Source organism: Pelodiscus sinensis, chromosome 8 (genome assembly GCF_052426305.1).
Source record: "Pelodiscus sinensis isolate ZL-2025 chromosome 8, ASM5242630v1, whole genome shotgun sequence".
Taxonomy (NCBI): domain Eukaryota; kingdom Metazoa; phylum Chordata; order Testudines; family Trionychidae; genus Pelodiscus; species Pelodiscus sinensis.
Window position 1 is genome coordinate 28,761,470 of NC_143059.1, and position 25,879 is coordinate 28,787,348.

Sequence of the window (25,879 nt, forward strand, 5' to 3'; positions counted from 1 at the left end):
TGTCAAGTGTACTTATTATCAACCATACCCTATTGCAGACACTTTTGCCATAAAATCAAAGTCAGCACTATCCCTGAGGGGTGGAAATATTTGATATGTGAAGCTTTGGCATACAGATAGTACCAAATTTGTGGCCACAAAATACTTCCATATAAGAGACATTGAATTAGACCAGTGGTCACCAACTAATAGATCAGGATCTACCCATAGATCTTAGAGCCTGTGACAGATGATCCTGATTGGTTTGGCTGGGAAGCAAGCTATCAACTTCTGGCACTTCAGTTGCCCCTCCATCCACTGTGCTCCCCCAGGCAAACGGCCTATCCCTTAAGCCACTCCAGAACCCAGCCCACCTTCCTACCTGCCCCTTATCCTGCTTTCCTAATGCAGGAGTCAAGTCCAACCCTGGGGCAGCCTTTGTTGGCTGTTCAGCTGCTGCCTGGGTGGATGGAGATGGGTTGAGCTCATCACCCTGTGCTCCAGCAGTTGATGCCCTATCCCCAAGTACACTGGAGATCCCCCTCCACCTGTTCCCTTATCCTGTTTTACAGATGTGGGAGCCAGCTCCATCCCTGGAACAGTCTGTATTGGCTGTTGGGTTGCTGCCTGGGAGGGGGGGGGGGGGTGGAGTGAGGGCCGGGAGGATTCTAGTCTACCACCCTGTGTTCCAGATGCTGATGCCCTATCCCCTAGGCCACTCCAGAACCCAGCCCACCTCCCTACCTTTGGGACATCCCTTATCTTGCTTTCCTAATGCAGGAGCCAGCTCCATCCTTAGGACAACTGGTGTTGGCTGCCAGGGCACTGCCTTAATGGGTGGGGGTAGGGCTGGTGGGGACTCCAGTCCATCTCCCTGTGCTCCAGCCACTGATGCCCTATCTATCCCCTACTCCATTCCAGAACCCACCCCCTCCCTGTCTTCAGCAGGTCCCTTATCTTGCTTTCCTAATGCAGGAGCCAGCTTCATCCCTGGGGCAACCTGTGGTGGCTGTCCAGCTGCTCCCAGGGTGGGTGGAGGAAAGGACTCAAGCCCCCAACTTTGCACTCGCCAAGCAAAATGCCCAATCCCCCCTACTCCACTCCAGAACCCTCCCCACCTTCAGGGTGTCCCCTCCCACATTCTGAACCCTTTGGCCCAAGACCAGAGCCTGCACCCCAATCCCATACCCCAGCCTGGTGAAAGTGAATGAGATTTGGGGAGGAAGGAGTGAGCAGGATGAGGCCTCAGAGAAGGGGGAGGAGGAAACCAGGCCAGGGTATTTGGGTTTAAGGTAAATCTTACATTGCACTTAAATTAAAAAAGTGATCCTGTGATTAAAAGGTTAGAGACCACTAAATTAGACCCTGTGTGGAGTTCTGCCAGGTACCGGTAATAGGGTGCAAGCCTATGCACCGCTTCAACATAGCAGCCCTGTGTTCTGAATGTGTCTCAAGGCCAGACTCAGAGTATTATTGTCTTGAAGACTTAGGCAATCCAAGGCCTTCCCTTGGGCTATACATTCTGCAAAAGCAGATCTATGTTGTGAAGAGATAGGATTTGGTGTTGGTGTGAACCAAACTAAGGAAAAATAGCAAATGAACTTGCAGAGATAAAGTGTCACATTTCATTCCAAAAAGAGGGCTGACGGACAAAAGTGAATGGACTTTTAAAAACAGCATGTTCTGCTACTTAATTTTAAATCTATTTAAATTGAATTCCTCTGATACATCGTAGCACATGAACTGAGTGTTAAAGTTTCAACAAGAAATACAGTTTGTGTTGATCTACTTCAAAAAGAGTGTGCTTTGGCATTTATGATACATGATTTGGTGCAGTATTGGTATCAGTCAAATAGCCGTGTAGCTTGTGTCATTTTCCAGCTTTGTTAATGCCAGTTGATAACAGCTGTTCCCTTGCCACTTCATCACTGTTCTTTCTATCTAGCAAGGCATAGTCTGTCCCATAGTCTTCCAGCTCTTAGAAACAAAAAGGTCCCGACTCTTGGCAATAGTCACCAGGAGATGTCCCACATAGCATCCACTAATTTGGCCAACCCCATCATTCCGGCCCATTGACAACAGGAAAGTTAGTGACCCTAGAAATGAGAAATATAGACAGCAGTCAAAAAAGTTGCAAATAAAATTAAACAGCATGATGATCAGCACCCATGTACTTCACAGTATAATGGGACCAAGTTACATGGTAAGAAATACAAGAGATTTTTTGTCTGATACTCTAGAATGCCCAGGACTATGGGATTCAGTCATAGTGTTTTCTAGGCAGCCGGTCTTAGAATCTCTTCCCCCGTGTATGCCAAGGAAGTGGGAAGCTTATCAATTTCAGCAGTTCATCTTTTCATCTCCAGGGACCTCAACCACTTCAGTTCTGTTCTCTGGGTAGTCTAGCTGTTTAATCTAGCCACTTCTGGTTCCCAGATCGCACATAGACTAATTCTACATAACAAAGAAAACATTATTTCTACCTCATACAGGGAAGAAGGACTTCCAAACAGGTCCTTCAGGGCCAGGAGAAGAAACAAAATGTTTGGTACAAGGCTGTAGTATCTTGGACAAATGCTTAATTCCACAGCTGTGGAACCACTCCCTGAACTAAATCGATCAATTCACAAATCATATTCAAATGCTCCTTGCAGGCTTAGATGGGCATCAGCTGCACTCAATTCACATTTTTAACATCTTTCCACAACCATAGGGGGTAGATGCTATTTTTATTATTATGAAAGCTGAGATTCTGGAACACAGTTTGCCAACAGAGGGAAAATTTGGCCAATGTCAAGGAACCACAGAATACACAGGACTGACTGATGATGATTTTGCAGTGTTATATCCTTTAACCTTATAATTTGGAAAAAGCGTGGAAGGTGAAACAAGATAAGCTTGTTATCGCCCTCTCTTTAAAACCAGTTATCCTTCAGGCAACAGATGTTTCCATTTATAGATGACTGATTCGTATCTTTTACATGGAGTTACACCAATGAATTCAATGGAATTATTCCTGATTTAGAGTTACATAAAATCAGAGGAAAAATTAGGCACTGGTAAACATTCACACAAGAAATGCATGATAAAAGACTATTCATGATTTTGCAGGCTCAGGTCATAAGAGTTTTAAGTCATGATATTTTGTTGTTCCAATAATTTAATATCAGTTTGATAAACAAATCATTAAAATAATGGCTTCCTTTATAAACTGTAACCACCATGTCCTCCCACCAATGCAACAATAAATCAGTCAGAAGCAAAGGGGAAGAATATTTCTAAGTACTGAATAAACAAATAGTGTGCTTATTTTGTCAGTGAAATAATATTCAAATCCAAATTCTTTCATCTCTAAATACAGTTCTGTACAAGTTATAGAATTACTTTGTAAGAAATCATATAGAGATGAAGAAAGGATCTCCTCAGTTAAGACTTGTTATGCACAGTTTTACCTGGCTGGTAGGTTTTAAGCGGTTTCTGTGTCAGACTGTTAATGATGTTTGTCACCACAATATTGGCATGGAGCCCAGCATGGTATGCCATCTTTGGTTCCTTCACATCAGCACAATCGCCGATAGCATAGATGTTATCATACCCTTCCACCTGTAGGTACTGGTTGACTTTTAAAGCACCATTACTCGCCAGCTTCTCCCCTGTTTAAAAAAAAACAAAAAAAGTGCATCACCTCTGAACAACAATGCATATCCAGTGACACAGAGTACTCAGGTGAATCACTACTAAATAGTTAATGATATAGCTATTGATAGAGTAGTTGTGTAACTTATGTTTGCCACTGCAAGAGAATGACACTTGCCTTATAAGTCACTCCTATGTGATGCATAATAAATCCTATTTGATGCTTCAGCTGGTACTATCACCGGAGAGCCAACAACGTATGCAAACCAGGAAAAGCCTGGAACCAAGTCTTCAGCCTAGTGTAAAGAGGCACAGCTCAGTTGAAGTCAGTGGAGCTATGACAACTTACACAAGTCAAAAACCTGACATGAAAATGCTGACTTTTGTTTTCAGCTAGGTTCTCTAAATTGACTTTCAGGGCTAGAATGAAAGGGTGGCCTGAATAGATTTGATTGTTGAAGAATAATTACCACTCCTAGCTTTGTCAAATGGTATCTAGTCATTCTAGTGAGACTCACAGAATTTCAGATCTGCATTATAGCACATTAATGCTAACCTATTCTCATCCCTGCTCCTATTTTCAGGCACCTATATAGTTCTGGGTGATGAGTTATACTTTGCACTGAATTTTTTTATTGAAATTTCTCAACTAAATGGTAAGCTTGGGGGAAACTTTAAATAAAACCTCTGAACTTTTCTCCTCCTGAATGACTCAATTACCCTTTTAAAGCAGTAGATAAAGAATGGGGTTCATCCTGTGAAGACAAGTGCCTTTCAGATGCTTGAAGGAATTTCTTTTGAAAGTTGTTCATTGTATGTGTACAGCATACTAGTTTCTATTTTAGCCACACAGGATACATAGTTCTCCAGATACACAACTGAAACACAGTTGGAGCCAGACTATAGATCTTCCTTGAATAGGCAGCAGTTGCTCCCCTCAATCCCTGTTGCATATTCAAATACCGTAATTAAGTTCTGCCAGAAATTGTAACTGGTACAATATAAACATTTCTATTGCTATCTAAAGGAACAATGGATTGAGGGCATGCAAAATTTGAACTGCATGCTTGTTAAAAATCACACATGTAAGAAAATGTATAATCACACATGCACTGCACTAATTCTCTCATTTTAGGTCTTCCCCTTGAAAACATGGAAGGCAGACAAGTAATATTTAGTATATGACAACTGGCTTTTCATTTTAAAATGTAAAATACTTTAATTGAAACATAATACCCTTAGAATTATTCTGTTGCATAGGTTTTTAAATAATTCACCAAGTAGGATTAGCTGATCACCGGGGCGCAGATTCTGAAATGGCATAAAGTCTCATAAGTCCACTGACTTCACTAATAGCTAATGATCTGCACTCAGGCACTTTACTCAAGTGGAGAGTTCTACAAGTGTTACAGGCCTACTGCTAAGTGCACCAGCTACTAAAGTTCCTTCCCCCCCCCCCCCCCCCCCCCCCGTCACCTCCAACCACCATGTTTCTGCAGCACAGTATTATCAGCACATTCATCCATCAGACTTTGGCTCTGCTCCCAGCTAGGCCCCTGGCTGGGTCCCAGACCCTCCAGCCTCCCTGCTCCTGGCTTCCCTCCTCCCCCCAATCTGGCCAGGCTCCAGCTGTGGCTCTGCTCCAAGTCCCCCCAGCCAAGTTCCAGCTCTGCTCTCAGCCGCTGCCCCTGCCAGGCTCCAGCTCTGGTTCCGTTTCCAGCTCTGCTCCTCGGCCTGGCTCTGGTCCCAGCTGGGCTCCAATACCAGGCCACCAGCTCCACACCAGGCTCCAGCTTCACTCCCAGCCTCCCAGCATGGCTTCCAGGCTGCCCCCACAGCTCTCTGGTCCAGCAACATCTGTGGTCCTACTGGATCACAGATGTTGCCAGACCAGAGTCCCAGATCAGAGAGGTTCAACCTGTGCAAACCACTAGGTGTACACCCTCTTGAACAAACTTCCAAAGGGTCACTTTCTTTTTTGAAGTGTAAGCTTTAACCACAGAGATTAATTAAATGTGCTCTAACTATTTTACTTGGTATATCAATACTACTTGCATACAATCTCTAAAATACTGAACTGGGATAAAGTTAGAACATAAGAACGGCCATACTGGGTCAGACCAAAGGTCATCTAGCCCAGTATCCTGTCTACCGACAGTGGCCAGCACCTGGTGCCCCAGAGAGGGTGGACCGAAGACAATGATCAAGCGATTTGTCTCCTGCCATCTCTCTCCAGCCTCTGACAAACAGAGGCCAAGGACACCATTTTATCCCCTGGCTAATAGCCTTTTATGGACCTAACCTCCATGAAATTATCTAGCTTCTCTTTAAACTCTGTTATAGTCCTAGCCTTCACAGCCTCCTGCAGCAAGGAGTTCCACAGGCTGACTACAGGCTGTGTGAAGAAGAACTTTTATTAGTGTTTTAAACCTGCTACCCATTAATTTCATTTGGTGTCCCCTAGTTCTTCTATTTAGGGAACTAATAAATAACTTTTCTTTATCGGCCCTCTCCACACCACTCATGATTTTATAGACCTCTATCATATCCCCCCTCAGTCTCCTCTTTTCTAAACTGAAAAGTCCCAGTCGCTTTAACCTCTCCTCATAGGGGACCCGTTCCAAACCCCTAATCATTTTAGTTGCCCTTTTCTGAACCCTTTCCAAGGGCGAAATATCTTTTTTGATATTTACGTTTAAAACATTTTATAACCTGTGCTGAACAATCTTAGCCCCACTGTGCCGGGATTTTAACTTACCAAATGCACTACTGTATGCTGATGAATTGATCTTGATTCCAGTGCAGAGAATCACCATGTCAGCAGCAACCTCCCTGCCCTTGTCTGTCTTCACTGCCATATTCTCTTGGAACTGGTTTAAAGTCAGCGTATGCATGTTCTGGACTCTCTCACCTGTCACAAGAAGCACAGAGGTCTTTTCTGATCACTAGTGCAGCAGCATCCCTGCTGCTCTTTGTCCCCGTGACTTTCATACTTTCCAGACTACTACACCCCTTTCAGGAGTCTGATTTGTCATGCATGGCACAAGTTTCTTAAAAACTACAAAATCAGACCTAAAAATACAAACATTTTGCAGCAGAGTATTACTGAAAAATTGCTTACTTTCTCATTTATACCATATAAAAGTATTCAATTGATTGATTTATAAATATTGTACTTACCTTTCAGTGTATAGTATATAGAGCAGCATAAGCAAGTCATTGTATGAATTTTTGTTTTTATTGACTTAGCAAGTGCTTTTATGCAGGGCCAGCCCAAGCCCTTTTGGCGTCCCAGGCCCAGGTGTGTGGCGCTGCCCCCGGGCACACAGCATATGCACTGGCCCGCCCCCGGGGCGCGGGCCCGCCCCCAAGGTGCATGGTGCATGCGCTGCCCAGCCTGGCCTGGCCACAGGGCCCCGCGGCTGTGGGGGGAAGGGCGCTGGTTGCCGGCGCTGCGGGAGCCGGGCGCGCGGCACCTGATGGCAGCTGTAAGGGACACCGCGCACCCCTTATAGCTGCCATCAGGCGCCCCCCATTGGTTGGCGCCCCGGGCAGCTGCCCAGCTCGCCCATGCCTCAGTCCGGCCCTGCTTTTATGTATCCTACTGTAAAACTAGGCAAATATCTAGATGAGTTGATATACCCCTGCTTGAGAACCCCTGGTTGAGTAGCAGCATAAGCTACTTCCTTGGACACCAAAGCCTAAGGAGTGCAAAGTGGGTCATTTTAAATAAAAATACTTTTATAAAGATTGTATAGGTAGAACACCAATTACAATATCTGTTCTATGCAAGATATACCAAAATATCTCCCAAAGTTCCATTTCAGAGACTGTTTCCTCCATTTTTTCCTTTCCTGGAGCTTATCACATTTTTCATACTGAATTCCTACTTTTCCTTTTATCTTCTGTGAAGTACCTTCACATCTAATGTCCAAGCCTCTTGTCTCTGCAGATAATGCCGTCATTTTTCCATTATGCAGAAAGGCTTGACCCTGTCACATGCGGAGTACCTCTTGGGTGATGCTGAATGCCTTTCCTTTGCACTGAAGTCAATGAAAGCTGCCAGTGCTCAAGCACCTTTAAAAAGTCACTTTGGTTTTGAAATGTGAATTTTAGAACCTAAATTTAGAAGCTAAAGTTTGAAAAATGTTGACCGCTATATACGATTATGTTGATAGCTTGACACATTTTTAAGACCCTCTTTTCAACTGCTTATATACAGTTTTGACAAACTGTTTAGGCTGGAATTTTCCATGCCTCCATCAAACGGATTTTTCCCCCTTCCCAAAGCTTCAACTAAAATCATTCATGTAATTTCAGAAAATAAAACTGGAGGGGGGGGAGGGGAGGAAGCATTGTTTTATCACTGTTAAAAACAAAATCTTCATTCTGTTTTGTTGACACTCTAGTGCAGGCATGTCAAACTCGAAGCCTACTGAGAGCCACACAAACGAAAACTGATAGCTTTCAGGGCCACCTAGGGTTCCCAGATCGTTTGTCAAGCAAAAAAAGCATTTTAGGTGCCAGGCAAAAGGCACCAATACCAGACACCTGGCAATCCTAGGGCCACCAAAGAAAATGTACTGCGTTGGAAAGTCGTAGTTTATTATTATTATAGATTATGTTTTAGATATATTTTATAATATTACAATAACTCGATGTGTAAAATTGTTATTTGCTCATATTGAATAATTTTTAAATTAATTTTACATATTTTTAATTTATATATAAATTTAAGGTACTTTTAAATTTTGTATATGATACATAACTGGTTTTGTTGAAATAAAGACAAGTATAGACAGTGGCTAATCAAATAGAACAGGCTTCTGTGAAAATTTCAGATACTTTGTAAGTTTGAGATTTTGCATAAAGATATAATTATTCATGCAATTGCAAAAAATTGACATTTATTTATATAAAATTAATATACATTTTGTGATTTTATTTTAGAATGAATAAATAAAAAAAATATTAACAAAATAACTCCTCTCTCCCCCAGAGCCAGGAACTCCCATATTCTCGTTCTAACCCTTTTCTCCTCCACTCCCCCAGAGCCAGCCCCCCCAACCTAATGCCTCTTCCCTCCCCCAGAACCAGGCCACCCCAACCTAAGGGCCTCCCCCCAGAGCCAAGCACCTCCAGCTCTCCCTCCACCTAATGCCTCCCCCTTTCCACAGAGCCAGGCTCTCCCAGCCCCCCCAACCTAATACCTGGGTCCCAGAGCTGACGTTGCCACCTGAGGCGCTGGGGCGGTGCGAGCAGAGCGGCCAGCTGTGAGCACCTGCTGGAGAGTCCAGCACAGAGTGCCCAGCCAGCCATGAGCAATTGCTGCAACACAGAGCAGCCCGGTCGGCCGTGAGCAGGCATTCGGCCATGTGCTCTGAGTGGCCAGTGGGCCACACTTCATTCTTTTATAAAAATGTTCTGGCGGGCCGCAAAAAATTTCGATCGGGCTGCATGCAGCCATCCAAACGCCAGTTTGACATGCCTGCAATAGAGCCTTAAGCGTGTCAACTAAATTCTTTGAAGACGTATCTGCTCTGGCCATGCTCCATTTCAGGCCTGCAGAGGCTCTCCTATAATTGCTCCTTCCAGTTGTCATGGGCCCACTTCTGCTCTAGAAAGGCATTTTATGCTGGTTTACTTAATGCAGCTCCAGGAAAGCTATCAAAAGGAATGGGTATTGTACCCCATTACAGGAGCAATGCATGGATCTTAACTTATCAGCCACTAGCAGATCTGGGTGAACAGGTATTGAAGGGAACCTTGTTCTGTCTTTCTTGCCAAAAATAATCATCAGAGATAAAGGTTCCTTCTAGTCCTGTGGCACCTTAGAGACTAACCAAAATATATAATCACGAGCTTTCATGGGAAAAACTTCATCGGATAAACTGGAGTGGATATAACAAACCAATTATATATAAAACAACAGAAGTACCACCCATCAATTGTAGGACCCATGCTAATGAAGCTAATTAAGTGGGCTGGATGTATTCCATACATATCTTTTGATATGGAAATGCAGATGTTAAAGGCAGGATAAATGGATTTTGTAATGCTCCAACCATTTCATGTCTTTGTTCAAACCCAGGGTAAAAGTGTCAAATCTGTAGATGAATTCCAGTTCTACAGACTCTCTCTGGCCGTGTCCAGACTCAGGGGTTTTTTCGGGAAAAGTAGCCTTTTCCCGAAAAAACTTCCCCTGCGTCCAGACTCAAGCCGCGTTCTTTCGAAATTATTTCGAAAGAACGCGGCTTTTCTTCGATGGCGGTAAACCTCAATTTACGAGGAAGAACGCCTTCTTTCGAAAGTTCCTCTTCGAAAGAAGGCGTTCTTCAATGTAAAGAGGCTGTCTTTGAAAGAGAGCATCCAGACTCGCTGGGTGCTCTCTTTCGAAAAAGCGGATTTCTCTTTCGAAAGATCCGCCTGCAGTCTAGACGCGATCTTTCGAAAGAGGCTCTTTCGAAAGATGCTTTCGAAAGAGCCTCTTTCGAAAGAAGCCTGCAGTCTAGACATAGCCTCTGTAACTGGTTAGTAAAATTCATTTGTAGAAGAACAGCTACTTTTACATTCATAATTAAGTGACCAGGCAGTTTAAAATGTTCCTGTACAGGTTTGTGTGTGTTGCTATTTCTAATGTCTGATTTGTGTCCATTTATCCTTTGGCATAGAGACTATCCGGTTTGGCCAACGTACATGGCAGAGGGGTAGATGGAGGAGTGGGGCAAGAAGCTTTGCGGATTTTTAGATACCTCAGTCCAAGTTTGGGAAATACTGCATGAACTTGATTAAGAACCTACTTAACAAGAGATGCACTTGTTTCCTGAGAAGAATCTCCTTCACCTCCTGCCGGACGCTTGGTAGGAGCTCCACATCAGCCAATGCGGTTTTGGAGTGAATGAGAGTCACCTGTGAACAAATGCGAAATGACAGCTAACTGGGAAAAAACAATAAACCTGAGTCAGCTAGAAACAAATACTTTTTAAACAGGAGTGTGTCTGACTGCTGTCCCAGTAAGCAGGCAAAGAAATCAACAGACAAGCCTTAGGTAGACTGCTCGCTTTCAGCATGCACTTCTTGGCTACAAAGGCAGAGCAGGATGGACAGGTGTGTGTGTGTGTGGGGGGGGAGATCACTGAAAAGAGACTAAGCTATTCTATTCCCAGGAGACAGTGCAAGAACACTGGCTGCAAGGAAAGTCAGGTTGTGAGGAAGTTCATAGTTACCATAATCCAAACTGGTCTAGAAGGAGGCAATGTGGAAGAACACATCAAAATCACCAGATGAAGGAAGCAGTGTGTGGAACATTAAATTATTGTATGTTGTTTCTCATACCTCTTTCGCTGGGTATTCTGTTTTGATCTCCGCAGCCATTTCAACACCAGCAGCACCACCGCCTACTATCACAATACGTGGAGATTTCTGGAGCTTGAAAAGTCAAGAAGCCAACAAAATCAGATCTCCAGTTGCATTGTTTCAGACATAAAGTAACCTAGAGTGAGGTACTCAGACCGAAGATTCATTCTGGCACCACCAGTTGTGCACCTTCCTGATTTGTAGGAAACCCTTCTTACTATAGCTGAGTTCACACAGTCTCTGGAACAAGAGGTGTTGGACCAGCTTGTTCACAGCGGCCAGAGCTGGCTGCGGTCAGGGCCTACTCAGGCAGCAGCCCCCTGTCCGTGGCCAGCCCTGGCTGCCATGAACAGAGGCTGCTTAGTAGCAACAGCCACTGTCTGGGGGAGGGCAGTGTCCCCAATCTCCCTGCTCCTGCCCCACTGCTTCTGATAGAGACAGCAGGGGCGAGGGGGGCAGATGGCACCCTGGAGATGGTGCTGGAGGGAACTGGCTTTTAAGCCAGCTCCCTCCAGCACCAGCTCCTGTTCCCCCATCCCTTGCTGCCTCTGAGGGGGCGCCACAGAAAGCATGGGGCGAGGGCTCTTGTACATTTCAAAAGCAGAAGTGTCTGCAGTGGGAACAGCGTGAGCAGGGACTGAAGCAGTCCCCGCTCGTGCTGTTTCCCTGCTGTGCCTCTGCTTCCCCTGCCCTGCCCCCATCCTGGAGATGGTGCTGGGGGAACTGGCTTAAAGCCGGTTCTCCCCAGCACTGGCTCCTGCTCCCCGCCTACACCTTGTTGCCTCTCTCTGATAGAGGCAGCAAGGTGGGGAGAGGGGGAGGGAAGTGACTAGTCAAGTTGCTTCTCCACTATCCGTTAAGCATTTGTTTATCAGATAGTTGACTAGTTGCTAACATCCGTATGTGGGCCAAAAAGTTTGAGAACCACTGCTCTATATCCCACAGTCTTCTAGCAATGTCTACTCTATTTGTGGCGGGGGTGAGCCCCAGGCCCGCAGCCCGCCTGCGAGATGGTTGTGGGCCACACTTTGAGAACTACTGGTTTACTGGATGACGAAAGACTCTGGTATAGGAAAGAGATTGTGTATTTAGTTGCAGCACTGCTGGTGAGACTAGCAGATGATGGAACCTCTTATGTCTAAACTAGGCCCTGAAACAAAATGGTAAAGTCAGTCACTAGGGGTATGTCTACACTACCCCGCTAGTTCGAACTAGCGGGGTAATGTATGCATACCGAACTTGCTAATGAAGCCCAGGATTTGAATTTCCCGGGCTTCATTAGCATAAAGCCGGCGCCGCCATTTTTAAAAGCTGGCTAGTGCGAACCCCGTGCCGCGCGGCTACACGCGGCACGGGCTAGATGGTTCGAACTACGTAGCCATTCCGAACTATCTGTACTCCTCGTTCCACGTTCCACGAGGAGTACAGATAGTTCGAACTACGTAGTTCCGAACTATCTGTACTCCTCGTGGAACGTGGAACGAGGAGTACAGATAGTTCGGAATGGCTACGTAGTTCGAACCATCTAGCCCGTGCCGCGTGTAGCCGCGCGGCACGGGGTTCGCACTAGCCAGCTTTTAAAAATGGCGGCGCCAGCTTTATGCTAATGAAGCCCGGGAAATTCAAATCCCGGGCTTCATTAGCAAGTTCGGTATGCATACATTACACCGCTAGTTCGAACTAGCGGGGTAGTGTAGACATACCCTAAGACTGAGATCTCTCCTACTGCAATTGTTTGACCCACTGTTTAAATGATTTATTCTAAACTTAAATGAGGATTTTCTGTCTCTTTAAACCCTTAGCTCTAGCAACATGAAACAGCTTGAGTTGAAATGTTTAAGTTAAAAATGCCTACTAAATCTTTAAACAGGTGGAGTTAAACTTGGATATAGAATTATACTGTGCAATGAGAGATCATTTCAGAAGTCCAGCAGTAACAGCAGCAGTGAAATTGATATACTCCCACAAAAAGTGAGCATACCAATTATATTTTGAAAGCAAATATTTTGAAAATCATAAGTAGTCCACTCAAAAGACAATCTTATGGCCATCAAACGTGTTTACTAGCACAGTAAGTCATGGCGGGCAGCCCATAAGAATGGGGCAAAAATGAAGTTTACTAACCAGTTGATCCAGACTCTAGACATGTCTGAACAACATCACTGTCTTCTGAAGAGTATTTGTTCATAGTATCTCATTCTGACAATCTGGCCTTGCAGCCATACTGCAGTTCTGCCTTTGGCACATATTCCTTTTTACTCAGAGCTACAAGAATTTCATGAAAATATTCCCAGATAGGGTGTGTCTACAATCCACAGCCATGGGGCTTTCTCCTTCCTCCCCAGCCCACAGTTTCCAGGTGTTTGAAATCAAATCCTAAAGGCTGCACTCTGAAGAATTCTATCCTCTCCCCACCCCTCCCTCCTGTTGCTCTTTCTGCTTGCACACTCTGCTCCTTCTCCCTTTTTAAAGAGATCCCCTTGACACTCCAGACCTGTGAGGGGTTGTGTCACCACCCTTTCTCTACAAACCTGCTCTGCTGCCATAGCTCCCACCTGAGCTGCTCACAAACAGCTTTCTAGCCTGCAGGTAAGACTCTGACTATCTGTGTATAGCTGAAGCCTACCAGTCACTCACTAGATTCCACCGTTATTGATTCCCACTTGCAGAGTGGCCCCGACACAATTCCAGTCCTGGATTTCCCCCCAAAATGTATACTCTGCTCTGTCCATTGCTCTCCTGAACAGCCCACATACTAGATCTGTTGCCCCCCAAATTGACCAATACACAACAGTTTGCTATCATAAATGGAGTTACCCAGACAGTTCAGATTAGACAACACTGGATTAAATTTATTTAAAGAATAAAACCGGTTTAATTACAAGGAGATAGGTTTGAACACAAGCATAAGGGATCAAACTCAAATGGTTAGAAGATGAAATACTTCCTAGTTCTTACTATAGGTTGGTTCAAGGTGAAGTCCCTTGCAACATGTTTAAAAGTTTTGAGATCAGTGCAAAATGTATTAAGGTCTAAAATTATTCAAATTTCATTTTTAAAGGAAAAAATTCAATCCAATTTCAGTAAAATGTACCCATTTTGCTAGCCCCGTCTCTGATCCAAGCACCACTGCGTTATAAAACCCCACTCACCTCTCAACTCCTAATCTGGATGTTGCCAGCACTCTTGTTAGTTTCATCCTCCCTCATTTGGATACTGATATGAGCTCTCACCATAATTATAATTTCTTACATCTTTCTCAAAAGGAGAAAGTCACCCACCACTTTTTCCCCTGGTAGCCTTCAATCTCACCTCCTGGACCAGGTCTTCATAAGTTCGAATGGCAGCTTCCATGTCAATGATCTGGTTCAACTTCCCAGGAAAAGGCCCATCACTGCCTGTAGCAAGGATGAGGTGAGAGTAGAAGAGCTCCTATAAGGGGAGACAGTGCAATCAGACATCACTTGAGAAGGCCAAGGTAAAAGACATCAAACTTTGGAGTTGCCTTCCAGCTGGTGCTTCAACACCTCCCTTCCTCCGGGAACTAAACAACTGAGCTCGGAAACAGACATCTTTGGCTGAACTAAATGATTCACATAATCGCCAATCAGAAGATATTAATGGGGACTGGGTGAGTCTGATGGACTATCACAGCCTCTTTTCTAGGTGCGAGCACTATACAAAATGGGTGTCATGGCTTCAGTCCATGTTGCAACAGACAAATAGGCACATGATAAGTTATGATCAGAGCTGGTGTTCTTACTGGCCATCTCTACAGAGTCTAGAGATTGAATGGAAATGGTGGAAACACAGCTACATTCTCCAGGCAGTCCTTCACCTTCGATAAAACATATCCATTTTGCTAGTCCCATCTCTGATCCAAGCATTCTGTTATTAACTGGGTTAAAAAGCATCGGCAGGACAGTCCTGAGAAGCTCACACTGGTACTGTCCATACATTGATCCTGGGATTGAGACCTCTGGACTGTTTATTTTACATTTCTTACCAGCAATAACGAGGAGAACAGCTTGTCTGAGAGCCTGATTGGACGTGTGTGCAGCATTCAGTCCTGCCTTAGTGCCGAATTGCTGTGCTCTGCTTCCCTATGCCCAGTTCAACCCTATGCCCAGTCACTTCGCAAGTAGGAAGCTGGCACAAGGCGTGTTTTGGGAACGAAGAACTCAGAGATCTCCCTGGGAGACACGACAATTGAAGCTGGGTAAATATTCCAGGTTCTTCTGTACTCATGGGCTTGAGCTTCGAAGTGAGTTTGCATGGGGCATGCCCTGTCCTTTTTATTTTTATGGTCACTTTGCACAGCAAGTGAGTTATTTGCACAGAGACTCACAGAGCTTGTGGCTTGACCATCTGGGCATGCGTAGGCACCAACTACACGGGTGCTCTAGAGCTGAAGCGCTTACTGGAAAAAAAAATAAAGTCCCACAGGCTGGGACTCCTGACCCTGGCTTAGTGTCCATCTGCCCAACCATGTCCCCTTCCTGCCTGTGCTACACACCACTGCCCAGGTCTCTGGCTGCAATGTCTAGAATGTGCCTCAGGAGGGAGTGTCTGGGAAAGGCGAGCACAGTGGCCAGAGACCAAGGCAGCAGCACCACATGGCACCAGTAAGAGAGGGACATGGTCAGGCATTGCAAAGCTCTAGCTTTGGTGGTGCTCCCCTGCACCCCACGGGCATGCCCTGCAGCCTCTATGCCCCGGGCAGCCTCATTTCTGGGTGCCTGCTGAGTGGTAAAGACAGCACCGCAGGCAGAGGCTGTTTCCCCCCCTGCCTCTGTAGGAGAGGCTTCATAACAGCCTCCCCTATCTGCACCCTCTCCCGCTGCCTCTGATAGCGGCAGCGTGGGGGGCAGGCAGCACCACGGAGACGGTGCTGGGGGAAATCAGCTTTTAAGCTCACTCCAGTTTACTCCTGCCGCCTCTCATACAGACACAGCAAGGGTGGAGGGAGAAGCAAGTAGTCAAGTACTCCACAAGTCGATCATTGTAGGGTTGCCAGGTGTCCAGTTATCACCCAGACAGGCCGGTATTTGTGGGCTCCGTCTGGTTAAAAAACACCGGACATGTGCAATGTCCAGTATTTCCTATTTCTCTGGGACGGAAGTCTGGGCAGGGACAATTTTCCCCTGCCACATCTGGCAGGGGCGGGGGAGTTAGGAGTGCAGCAAATGAAGGGGGGCAGGAGGGAGCACTGGCCGGGCACCTCACTGAGGGGGGGGCCCCAGGCTGGGATGGGAGCAGAGCGCACGCTGCTCTGGCCCATGTGACCAGCAGAGACTGGGAACTGGCCGCGTGATGCCTTCCTCTATACGCTGCAAACTGAGGCAGCCGGGCCAGGCAGCAGGAGCAGCCACTTTAAAAGTCAGATTGTTCTCCCATGTCTGGCTCTGCAGGAGGGGAGGGGGACGATTTGATTGGAGTGGGGGCTCCCGACATTGGCGATGCCTGCCTCAGCTTGCACTGAGATGGGGGGGGGGACACTAGGGGGACCTGGATCTGAGGCAGGGGTGAGTGCATTAGGATGGGGAGACTGGGGGGCCTGGCTCAGGGGGAAACATGGGTGCATTAGTGGTTAGCACGTAGTCCTAAACTGGACGGAGTGGTGCAACTTTTGCTTAACAACTTTTGTCTCCCCCTCTTTTTTTCCCTCTGCCCCGACAGAATTTTTTCCCGATGTGTTTTTTTGGGGGGGGGGGGGGGGGGCGGGAGGTGGGAGAAGGAGTGTTCGGTATTTTTTTGTTAAACCATCTGGCAACCCTAACTACTCGATTACATCCCCAGCTGAACCCTCTGTACATAATCACGTGCTCAGATGGTGCTGTACATTGTGACAGATTTCAGTTAAGCTTGCACAGCATTGTGCTAAAATGTGGCCATCTGTATGTTAATCCATTTGCTAGGACATTGGCTTTGTCTCCATTTACAGGGAGATTCATGCTGCAGAGACTGATCTCCAGAGGGTCAATCTAGTGAATCGAGGACTCACTAAATTGACGGCCGACGGTGCTCCTGTTGACTTCAATACTCCACCGGGTCGCAAGGAGTAAGGGAAAAATCAACAGGAGAGTTTCTCCTGTCAACCCCCTTACGTCAGGTGTGGCCAACCCGCGGCTCATGAGCCGCATGTGGCTCTTCTCCCCGAAAAGCGCAGCGCTCACGAAGCCGCCCCTGTGTCTGCTCCTCCCCCCGCCCCCTGAACAGCCCCCAGCTCCTCTGTGCTCACCAGGGCAGCTATTCAAAATGGTACCCAAGATGGCGGCCGTCGATAGGAGACTGATATGGCCAAAAAGCCTAAGCTTGTTTCTTAAAGGGGCAGCCTCCTTTTTTGTTTTTGCTTGACAATTCTGTTGCGGTTCTTCACATTTTTCCCACTATTGTTTCAGCTCTCTTTGTTAAATGGGCTGGCCACCCTGCCCTACATGTAGCCGTAGTTGTGTATGTTAGTTCAACTTCGTCCCCAAGTGTAGACCTAGCCAAAGTGCGCACAACTGTAAGCATTCATCAAAATTGTAGTTTTACTTTTACTCTTATTACAATGGATCACTGGCTCGGTTTGAATCAATGCCTTACTGTTTTTAATGTTAAATGAGAGTTGCATGTTGATTTTGTTTTAAATCAGCATGTGTTCTTGTATGGAAGGTGCATAAACTACTATGGACACAAATAAGCTGGAAAGCAACTGCAGTACTGTACTTTTTCCAGGAACCATGCCTGAAGGCAAGCTCTGTATGGTCCAGAAATAAAAAAATCTAATACTCTAAAATTTCTTCATCCTTCTTATTTGCTACCACTGCAAGATTCAGAGCCCAGACAGTTGTTTTACACCCACCTGATTCTGAGTTCCTTATCCAATTAGACAACAGATGACTACCACATGATCAATCACAAATAATCACCACCACTTGGACTACCTCAAATTCTTCAGTTAATAGTTTGTGGTCAGTCCAAAGAAAGAAACCATGTAAAGAAACAGAGGATATCTGAACAGGACAGTGAGAAGAAATCAACCCCTCGCTCTTGTATTTGTAGAGTAAAATTATTCATCAGAAGTCATTTAGTTAACTTTGTCCCCAGTGCACTCACTTCATCATCATTCAGCAAGACTTTCTGCCTCAGTGGGTCTATTCCAACCACCTTGGCTTGTCGGAAGCTCCCCTCAAAGGTCACAGAGTAAGAGATGAAGGTTTTCTTGGCAAATCCTGCAATGAGGGGAGGTTAATGACACTTACATACTGACTAAGAAAAAAAAATGTTGGAGGACTAGAAAGTCTATTTTCTGCTGTTTCCAGACATCTTATTCAACTAGCTCTCCTTTAAGAATCTGTTTTTTTTTTAAACACACAGAATAGAGACCTGTCCCACAGCACTAGTGTCTTGACACCTAGTCTCTGCCACACAGTAAGATCCAGAAAGTTTTTGCTTCAGTTGAAAAGAACTAAAAGCAGAAGGTATACAATTAATGGTGTCTCTAAACAGGGGCATCCAGGAAAAATAATCAAATTAAGAAAAGTGTGAATTTGAAGTGGAAATAAATCCCTGTGTGGATGCTATTATTAAAGGAGCTTTAATTTAGTTTAATTCACTTTGAAGGAAAATTAAATTGAAAGAAATTAAGGCCACTTTAATTCATAGGGCTTGTTTTCATTAAGCAGTGCAGTTCAGCTAGCTTCTCCCATCGGCACAGCTAATCCTCCTCTTTGAGAAATGGTAGTTATGTTCACAGGAGAATCTCTCCCATCGATAGACTGCCATCTATACGGGAGGTTTGGTGGGTATAACTATGATGCTCAGGTGTGTGGGTTTTTCATCCATTTTATAATTAATGTAGATTTATAGAATAGACCTGGCCTCAATGACATGCTTGCACATAAGTTTAATGATGATCCACTTCAAGGAAAATTAATCCAAATTAATTTGACATCCTCCTGTAGACAAGCCAGAAATCCCATTTGGAATCAAGTAAGAAGGGAGAAGTGTTTCATAAGAAAACCATAACTCAAGCCAAAAAGGCAAAGTCATCTTGACTTTAAGGATTTGTCAGCAATTTTTAGGTTATGGTCCATGGACTTCTAGTAGAGCCCTGTCTAGCAAATCACAGGATGAAACAGACAGCTGAAGAGGAGGTAGGTCCCTGAAAAGACTGTCAGTCTGTCCCTCTCTCTCTCCTCCTCCTACCCCTCCCTCCCGTGTGGTTTAGAAAGAAAGAGTTGGAGAATAACCATGCTATTCCTTGCAGGCCCATGGGCCACAAGAGGAGCTATTTTCCCTTAAATTGTCTCAGCAGCAGAGTAATGTATTAAAGATATTAGATGTTGGTTAGATTTTAATGTACATCTAAATTTGGTCTCATGCTATTTGACAGCATTTCTTTTATGACTTTTTACATAAAGTTCAGGAACAGCATATGTAATGGAACACAGAGGCAGGCTGAAAGGAAGGCAGGGTTTTTTTTAAGCTAGCTGATCGCTATTGAGAAGAAAGGCAGTAAGTTACAGGTCATATTTTACACTATTGCAGCATAACTTCAGTAGGGGATTCAAATGACTTAGCTACAGGAGCCCCAAGCATTCATGCGCATACACATTATACAAAAAGCTACACAAGTCAAGTATCTAAAGAAGTCAAGTCAAGTTACAAGGAGGAGGGAGAAGAATTGTTCTCCATAGCCTCTGATGACAGGACAAGAAGCAATGGGCTTAAATTACAGCAAGGGAGGTTTAGGTTGGACATTAGGAAAAACTTCCTGTCAGGGTGGTTAAACACTAGAATAAATTGCTTAGGGAGGTTGTGAGATCTCCATCACTGGAGATATTTAAGAGCCTCCTGAGGAATCTTAGCTGCAAGGCTCATGCCCCCACTGTTGGAGTAATATTTGAAGAATCAGAGAGGATAAAGATATCAATTCAGAGTACCAGTCATGTTTCAAATTCTTGTTCATGATAGAGCGATCATTAAATCTTCACAAATACCTGGCACGGTGTTCCCCATGCTTTGGGAAACTTACAGCTGGCATAACTTTACAAATTTGCTTTTGCAGATAACCATTAGTAGGAACAAGTGCATTTGTGCTGTCACTGTGCCCATGAATCAGAAGTCTGCAGCTCAGGTTTCTCAGAAATCAGTAGTGACCTCAAGTTTTATCAGAATACAGAAACAGTTTGGTTTAACCGCAACTAGAGACATTTTTCTATTTTGGAATTTTACAAGAGTTTTTTTTAAACTTGTGCAGTTCATCTTTCAGAAATGACCTCCATATCTTCCAATGGAGTCAATAGATCACAAGGGACCAGAAATGGTCCACAAACTTTAGAAAAAGCAAATAACTTACCGCTCTCTACAGAGGCCCGAAGAGCACCCACATTATGATGGAATGCATCTCTCATATCCACAAGAACAAATGGGATTCCCCAGGACTTCAGTTGTCTGGCAGCTGCGATTCCCCCAAAACCTCCTCCAACGATCACAACGCACACCGAGTCATCCACTGAGAGCTTGGATCCCATCTTAGATAGCAGTGCTCCTTCTTCAGGGAAAAAAAAAAGGTTTAAAAAAAAAAGACTAAACAAAAAGGTTGTAACAGGAACCCCTTATCTGTGGAAAGTAAGGACTTGATTCTGCAAAGACTTAATAGTCCCATTGTAGTTATGGTGACAAATCATGTACCAAAAGCCAAGTCTTTGTAGGCTTGGGGCCTGCATAAATGGTAAGATTTAGTAATGCCAAGAGCTTGTAGACCAGCTGTAATGACCATATGCCAGTCACTGGGTTAGTTCTTTATGGCATTGCTACTTGCCTTCACTCAGGGCAGCAACTCTTACATGTTTAACACAGTACACGTAGTGTACAGCATTACATAAGGTGCTGGCAGCACTATACAATAGACATAAACCTCTATGTAGGCGCTTAACACCACAATGGGGAGAGATCCTGCAGTCCTTAGCATACTTGCCAACTGTCCTGCTCTGGGTTTTTCAAAGCAGCCCGAGTTTAGTAGGGATGTGAATGGTTAACCAGTTAACAGGCATGCCTCAACCTTACCAGTTCTAGTTAACTGGTGGTGGTGAAAGCAGCTCTCCGCCCACTGCAGCCAGGGGCCTGCTCCAGCCTCACAGGGCCTTCCACAAGCAGGGGACACTCCAGTCCACCCAGAGCAGCCCCTGTCAATAGCAGCACAGCCCGGATGCACTGCAAGCATGGTCTATAACTGGGGGGGAGGCTGCTCCAGCCCGACACCTCCCAGCCATTGTCCCTTTAATCAGTTAACAGGTTAAACAATATGTTTAACCAGTTAACCAATTAAAATGGGATTTTACATCCCCAGAGTTTAGAGAACAAGATTGCCTCCAGACAGGGACCATGGTGTAGAACAGTGAGCTCCCTGCACTGCCTCAGCTCTCTGTGGGAGTCTCAGCCGGTAAGAGAAGGCAGCAGAGGCAGTAGAAGTGGCCAATAGTCACCACAAGGCCTCCTCTGATGTTGCTTCATATGTTCTGCATAGTAACAGTCCCCCTTCTCTTAGGCTACGCCTACACTGCATGCACATTCTTACACAAGTAAATTTACAGTACAGCATCGGAAAACAGGGCTTCTTCCGGAAGAGTTATTCCTCTCCCCATGAGGAATAAGCCCTTTTGCACAAGAGCTCTTCCACAAGAAGGCAGTGTAGGCGGGCAACATGAATTTATTGCGCAAGAAAGCCCTATGGCTAAAAAGGCCATCAGAGCTTCCTTGCGCAAGAGAGTGTCCACACTGCCATGGACGCTCTTGCGCAAAAGCAAATCTCTTCCGCAAAAGCACATGGCAGTGGGGAGTCACAAGGAGGGAAGGGGGAGGCTGAAATAGCCTATTCCTTCCTCCCTTCACATCCCATGTCACGCCAATATCTGAGGGGGAGGAAAGCAATGTAGCAAACCAAAATTCCCCAAAATAAAAAAAAAAGAGCCCAACCTCAAAGCAAGACAGAAGAGAAGTGATCTGAACCCCCAAAAATAGTGCATAGAATTAAATGTCCTTTTCCAGGGACAAGAATAGCCTTGGTAGCATGTTAGTACCACGAGGGATTCCAGTAGTCTGTTTAAACATCCTGAAACTAGAGCATTTCTAGAGCTAATTAAAAACTAACCAGCTGATCACACTGACCCTCCTGCCATGGTGAGACCAGCAGAGTTCCTTTCAAAAAAGACAATGAGCCACATAATGCGGGTGCTCATGCTATTTATGTTTACCCATTTCCACACCCCAGTTACTGGTCATGCATCATGGTAAGTGAGCAGTTATTTTGCATCATGAGACACAGCAAGGGAACAAGGAAATCAACCCCTAAGAAGAATCAGGTTTGTGTTTTTTTTAAATGTTTTAACAGTAGCAGATTTCTGCTCCAGGTTGTGCAGTCTCCGTTCAAATGTGGTCTTCTAAAAACAAACACTAATAAGGAGTAAAATAGAAGCCAGAATAGGTATGGTCTAAACTCTAAAGCATAGGTTCCCAAATTGGGGGGGGCATAAAGAGATTTTTGGGAGGGGGTGCAAGGTTACCCAGGCCCCCCAAACTCTCCCCCCAAAAAAGAGCCCAGTCCATCCAATAAAAAAAAGTTAGAAAATACCATGTGAAATGTCAGATCTTTTCTGTTTTTCTTAGCATGGGTGTCCGCCAGAACATGCACCTGGAGTACCTGCACCTTTAACACACACACACACACACACCCCACCCCCACCCCCGGGAATTAAAGGGGCTGTGACTGTTTTTTGGCCCAGTCAGGGTTTTATTTATTAATTTATTTATCTCAACAAGGTTTTTTGGGAGGGGGGCGGGCATGAGGGTTTCTCAAAAATCAAAAAGGGGGCGTGATGCCCAAAAGTTTGGGAACTACTGGTCTAAAGTCTAGTTTCAGAACAGTTGGAAGCAGGCAAGTAATAAACAGGCTCTCCTGCCTCCCAGACAGCTGCCAGGAGTGCCGCAAGGAACATGCCGATGGAAACAGCAACGCCAAAAGGTTCCGCATTCTGGAGGGCACGGGAATCGCTGCTGAGATACTGAATGACTCTTCCTCCAAAAGTCATCACTTTGCACCCTGGGAAGAGGCAGGGGGGGGGGAGATCGGGCCCCGCCTTGTCCTCAAAAAAATCTGCCTTGGGAGGGCTCCAATGTTTCTAAAGCAAACACTGGACTCGTGTGTTGACTGCACCGATATCTCCCACCTCGGGGGTTCTCCGCCCTTTTCTGGACTCCCCTCCCCAGCCTGCTATGGAAACCCCACGAGTCAGTCGCCTCTCGCTTCCCCAGAGTTGTGTAACCCGCTGCTCGACGAACACGGCGGTCAATGGGCCCCGAGCTCACTCACGCAGCGCCCGGGGTCGCAGCACCACGCGGACTTGCCTTCCCCGCTTTTCCTGCGAGCAGCGCCGCGCCGCGCCTGCCGGACACCGGGTGGGCCCCCAGAGCTCCGCGGCGGAGCCTAGCTGCACTGGAGGGCGACGGGGAACACTAGCCCCGCCTATCGGCTCTGCTAGCAGCGCAGCCGAGGAGAAAGCAGGAACAGCTGCACGCCCACGCGGCTGCCACGGGACTGGTGGGGGCTGGGACCGGGACCTGGCTTCTCTCACGGTGACTCCCTTCCCCGCAGAGCCGACTCCTGCCGCCCTCTACTGGAGCCCGGCAGGGCCTCAGGGGACAGCTCGAGAGGCCGCAGATCTCAGTCCCTCCGGAGAGAGGCCCTAAGGGAGCCGCCCCCTTACGCCAAAAGAATCAGAATTGAATTGAGCTGTTCTGATGTGAGACGTATGGTCTCACCCAGGAATGGTTGTGGGCTGCTCAGTTAGGTGTCCTGATTTCATAGAGTTCCCAGGGATAGCTGTGTTAGTCTGTAACTTTAAAAACAACAGGTAGTTCTGTGGCACCTTAGAGACTAACACCTATATATAGTATCATTTCCTGGGCACAACCCACTGACAGTCCCAGTCTTTGGGACTTTTTCTTATAGAGGCACCTATTACCCATGTCCTGAGTGTTCACATTTACTATCCTAGTCTAAGCTAGCTGGTTACTTTCCTGGGGATGAGATAGCAAATAACAGCTGCTAAATTATGGCTGTGTAGGACCAGGCTGGTGGTTTGTCACACAGCAGTGTGGTTGGGCTATGGAGGCTGTATGCTGTTTGAGTTTAAGGGGGAAGTCACAAAACTCATAACACAGGTGCAGCATGGCTCCTGAGGGAGGAACACTGAAGCAAAAGCACTGAGGTTCTCTCCTGTTGCCCCCGCTACATTGCTCCTGGAAGCTAAATCCACTGGCACCAATCTGAACTGATTTCACACTTAACTGGATGCCACTACATAGCTTATGCTCTTTCATTGCAAATAAAGGACATTTTCAATTAAATAATTCAGTGACTAATGGTAATGTACTCTCAATGTACTGCCTATTCCCATGCCCAAGTTTAGTTTTGTCCTGAGAAACCACACACCAAAACTGAAGAGTTCAGAATTTCCACAGGTTAAACTCCCTGTGTGCAGAAAGCATTTGGCCCAACCACTGAGAGGTATCCAGTGTCCTTTTGGATCATACTAATAGCACTTCTTGTAGGAAAAAGTTCAAGAAGAATATATTGGAATATTTTAAGAACCATAATAAACATTTCAAAACACAAGCAGCTGCCTTTTTAATAGATCTTAGTGAGGAGATGGAGAGTAAACTGCTGTTTGCTGCATTGTGAGTTGTAAAACTGGTACTACCAAGCTGAATTGGGTCCCTACATTTCCTTTGACAGAGGAAGAATACCAAGGCCATTTATGTAGTTAGTAGTTGAATTTAAGTGCAGATAATTTTGGCTTCAGCAACATAAGTTCTTACAGAAGAGTAATTGTTACACGGCACATACAGTCTTGTAAATGGCATCCAGTCTATCATCAGGTATGTAGGGAGAGCTCCGGGCCTGCTTAGGGATGAAGCAGGTCCAATAGCAAGCCAACTCATGGTCTTGCCTCCACAGCTGTGTACAGATTAATTTATTTGATTGGATTGTTGGTTTTTATTTCCTTTGTTGTATTTTACTATTTGTTATGCTACTGTCCCACTTCTAGTGCTAGCTGGCTGGCAAAGCAGTTCTTTTACAATGCTAAAGGCTAGAGCAGACTAAATTCTCCAACTATAAGATTGACCTTAAAAGAAAAACTGAACTCTCTCAAACACAGTATAACCTGAGATAAGGAACATAAACAGATGCATTTCTCTTGCTTTCAGTGAATACTGAAATCTGGTGTAGTAAGTATTTTTCCAGACAATCTGGCCTTTCCTGAGTCACCTGTGGAAAGGACTAGGCATAATGGAAAGTGAATAGGCTGCCCCCATATAATGGCTAAACTTAAAAAACAACAAATAATCTAGCAGCACCTTAGAGACTAACAAAACATGTAGATGGTATCATGAGCTTTCGTGAGCACAATGAAGTGGGTTGTGCCCATGAAAGCTCATGATACCATCTACGTCTGCGTCTACACTGCACTTGCGTTCTTGCGCAAGTAAATTTACAGTAAAGCGTAGTAACAGAGGGCTTCTTGCGCAAGAGTTATTCCTCTCCCCACGAGGAATAAGCCCTCATGCGCAAGAGCTCTTTGATAGCAACCTTCAACTTCCTGAAGGGAGGTTCCAAAGAGGATGGAGAAAGGCTGTTCTCAGTAGTGACGGATGGTAGAACAAGGAGCAATGGTCTCAAGTTGTGGTGGGAGAGGTCCAGGTTGGATATTAGGAAAAACTATTTCACTAGGAGAGTGGTGAAGCAGTGGAATGGGTTACCTAGGAAGGTAGTGGAGTCTCCATCCCTAGAGGTGTTTAAGTCTCGGCTTGACAAAGCCCTGGCTGGGTTGATTTAGTTGGGATTGGTCCTGCCTAGAGC

At 45.5% G+C, this 25,879-nt stretch overlaps 1 protein-coding gene across 2 annotated transcripts; it reads right to left on the reverse strand.

Annotated features, from left to right (window-relative positions):
• Nucleotides 1-1,639: 1,639 nt before the first annotated feature.
• On the reverse strand, nt 1,640-23,527 carry AIFM2 (AIF family member 2, ferroptosis suppressor). Of its 2 annotated transcripts, none has more exons than XM_006121502.5 (9): nt 23,365-23,527; nt 20,318-20,512; nt 18,073-18,188; nt 14,284-14,403; nt 10,951-11,043; nt 10,416-10,524; nt 6,374-6,526; nt 3,432-3,632; nt 1,640-2,075 (listed from the first exon to the last, which is right to left on the reverse strand). In XM_006121502.5, exons 2-9 carry the CDS (start codon nt 20,490-20,492, stop codon nt 1,921-1,923), a joined length of 1,122 nt encoding a protein of 373 aa, XP_006121564.1. In that variant the 5' UTR covers nt 20,493-20,512; nt 23,365-23,527; the 3' UTR covers nt 1,640-1,920. The 2 variants fall into 2 exon arrangements, with proteins under 2 accessions (XP_006121564.1, XP_006121565.1); XM_006121503.5 differs by having other exon boundaries at nt 23,330-23,467.
• Between the last annotated feature and the right edge of the window lie 2,352 nt (nt 23,528-25,879).

Bases quoted from the DNA above. Each gene is read 5' to 3' on its own strand.
- AIFM2 (XM_006121502.5), bottom strand. From the start codon at position 20,492: ATGGGATCCAAGCTCTCAGTGGATGACTCGGTGTGCGTTGTGATCGTT. The intron at 14,404-18,072 runs GTGAGTGCACTG...CTCCCCTTATAG, and splicing joins TCTTGCTGAATGATGATGAA to GAGCTCTTCTACTCTCACCT. The intron at 3,633-6,373 runs GTAAGTTAAAAT...TTTTTTAAACAG, and splicing joins AGCATACAGTAGTGCATTTG to GGGAGAAGCTGGCGAGTAAT.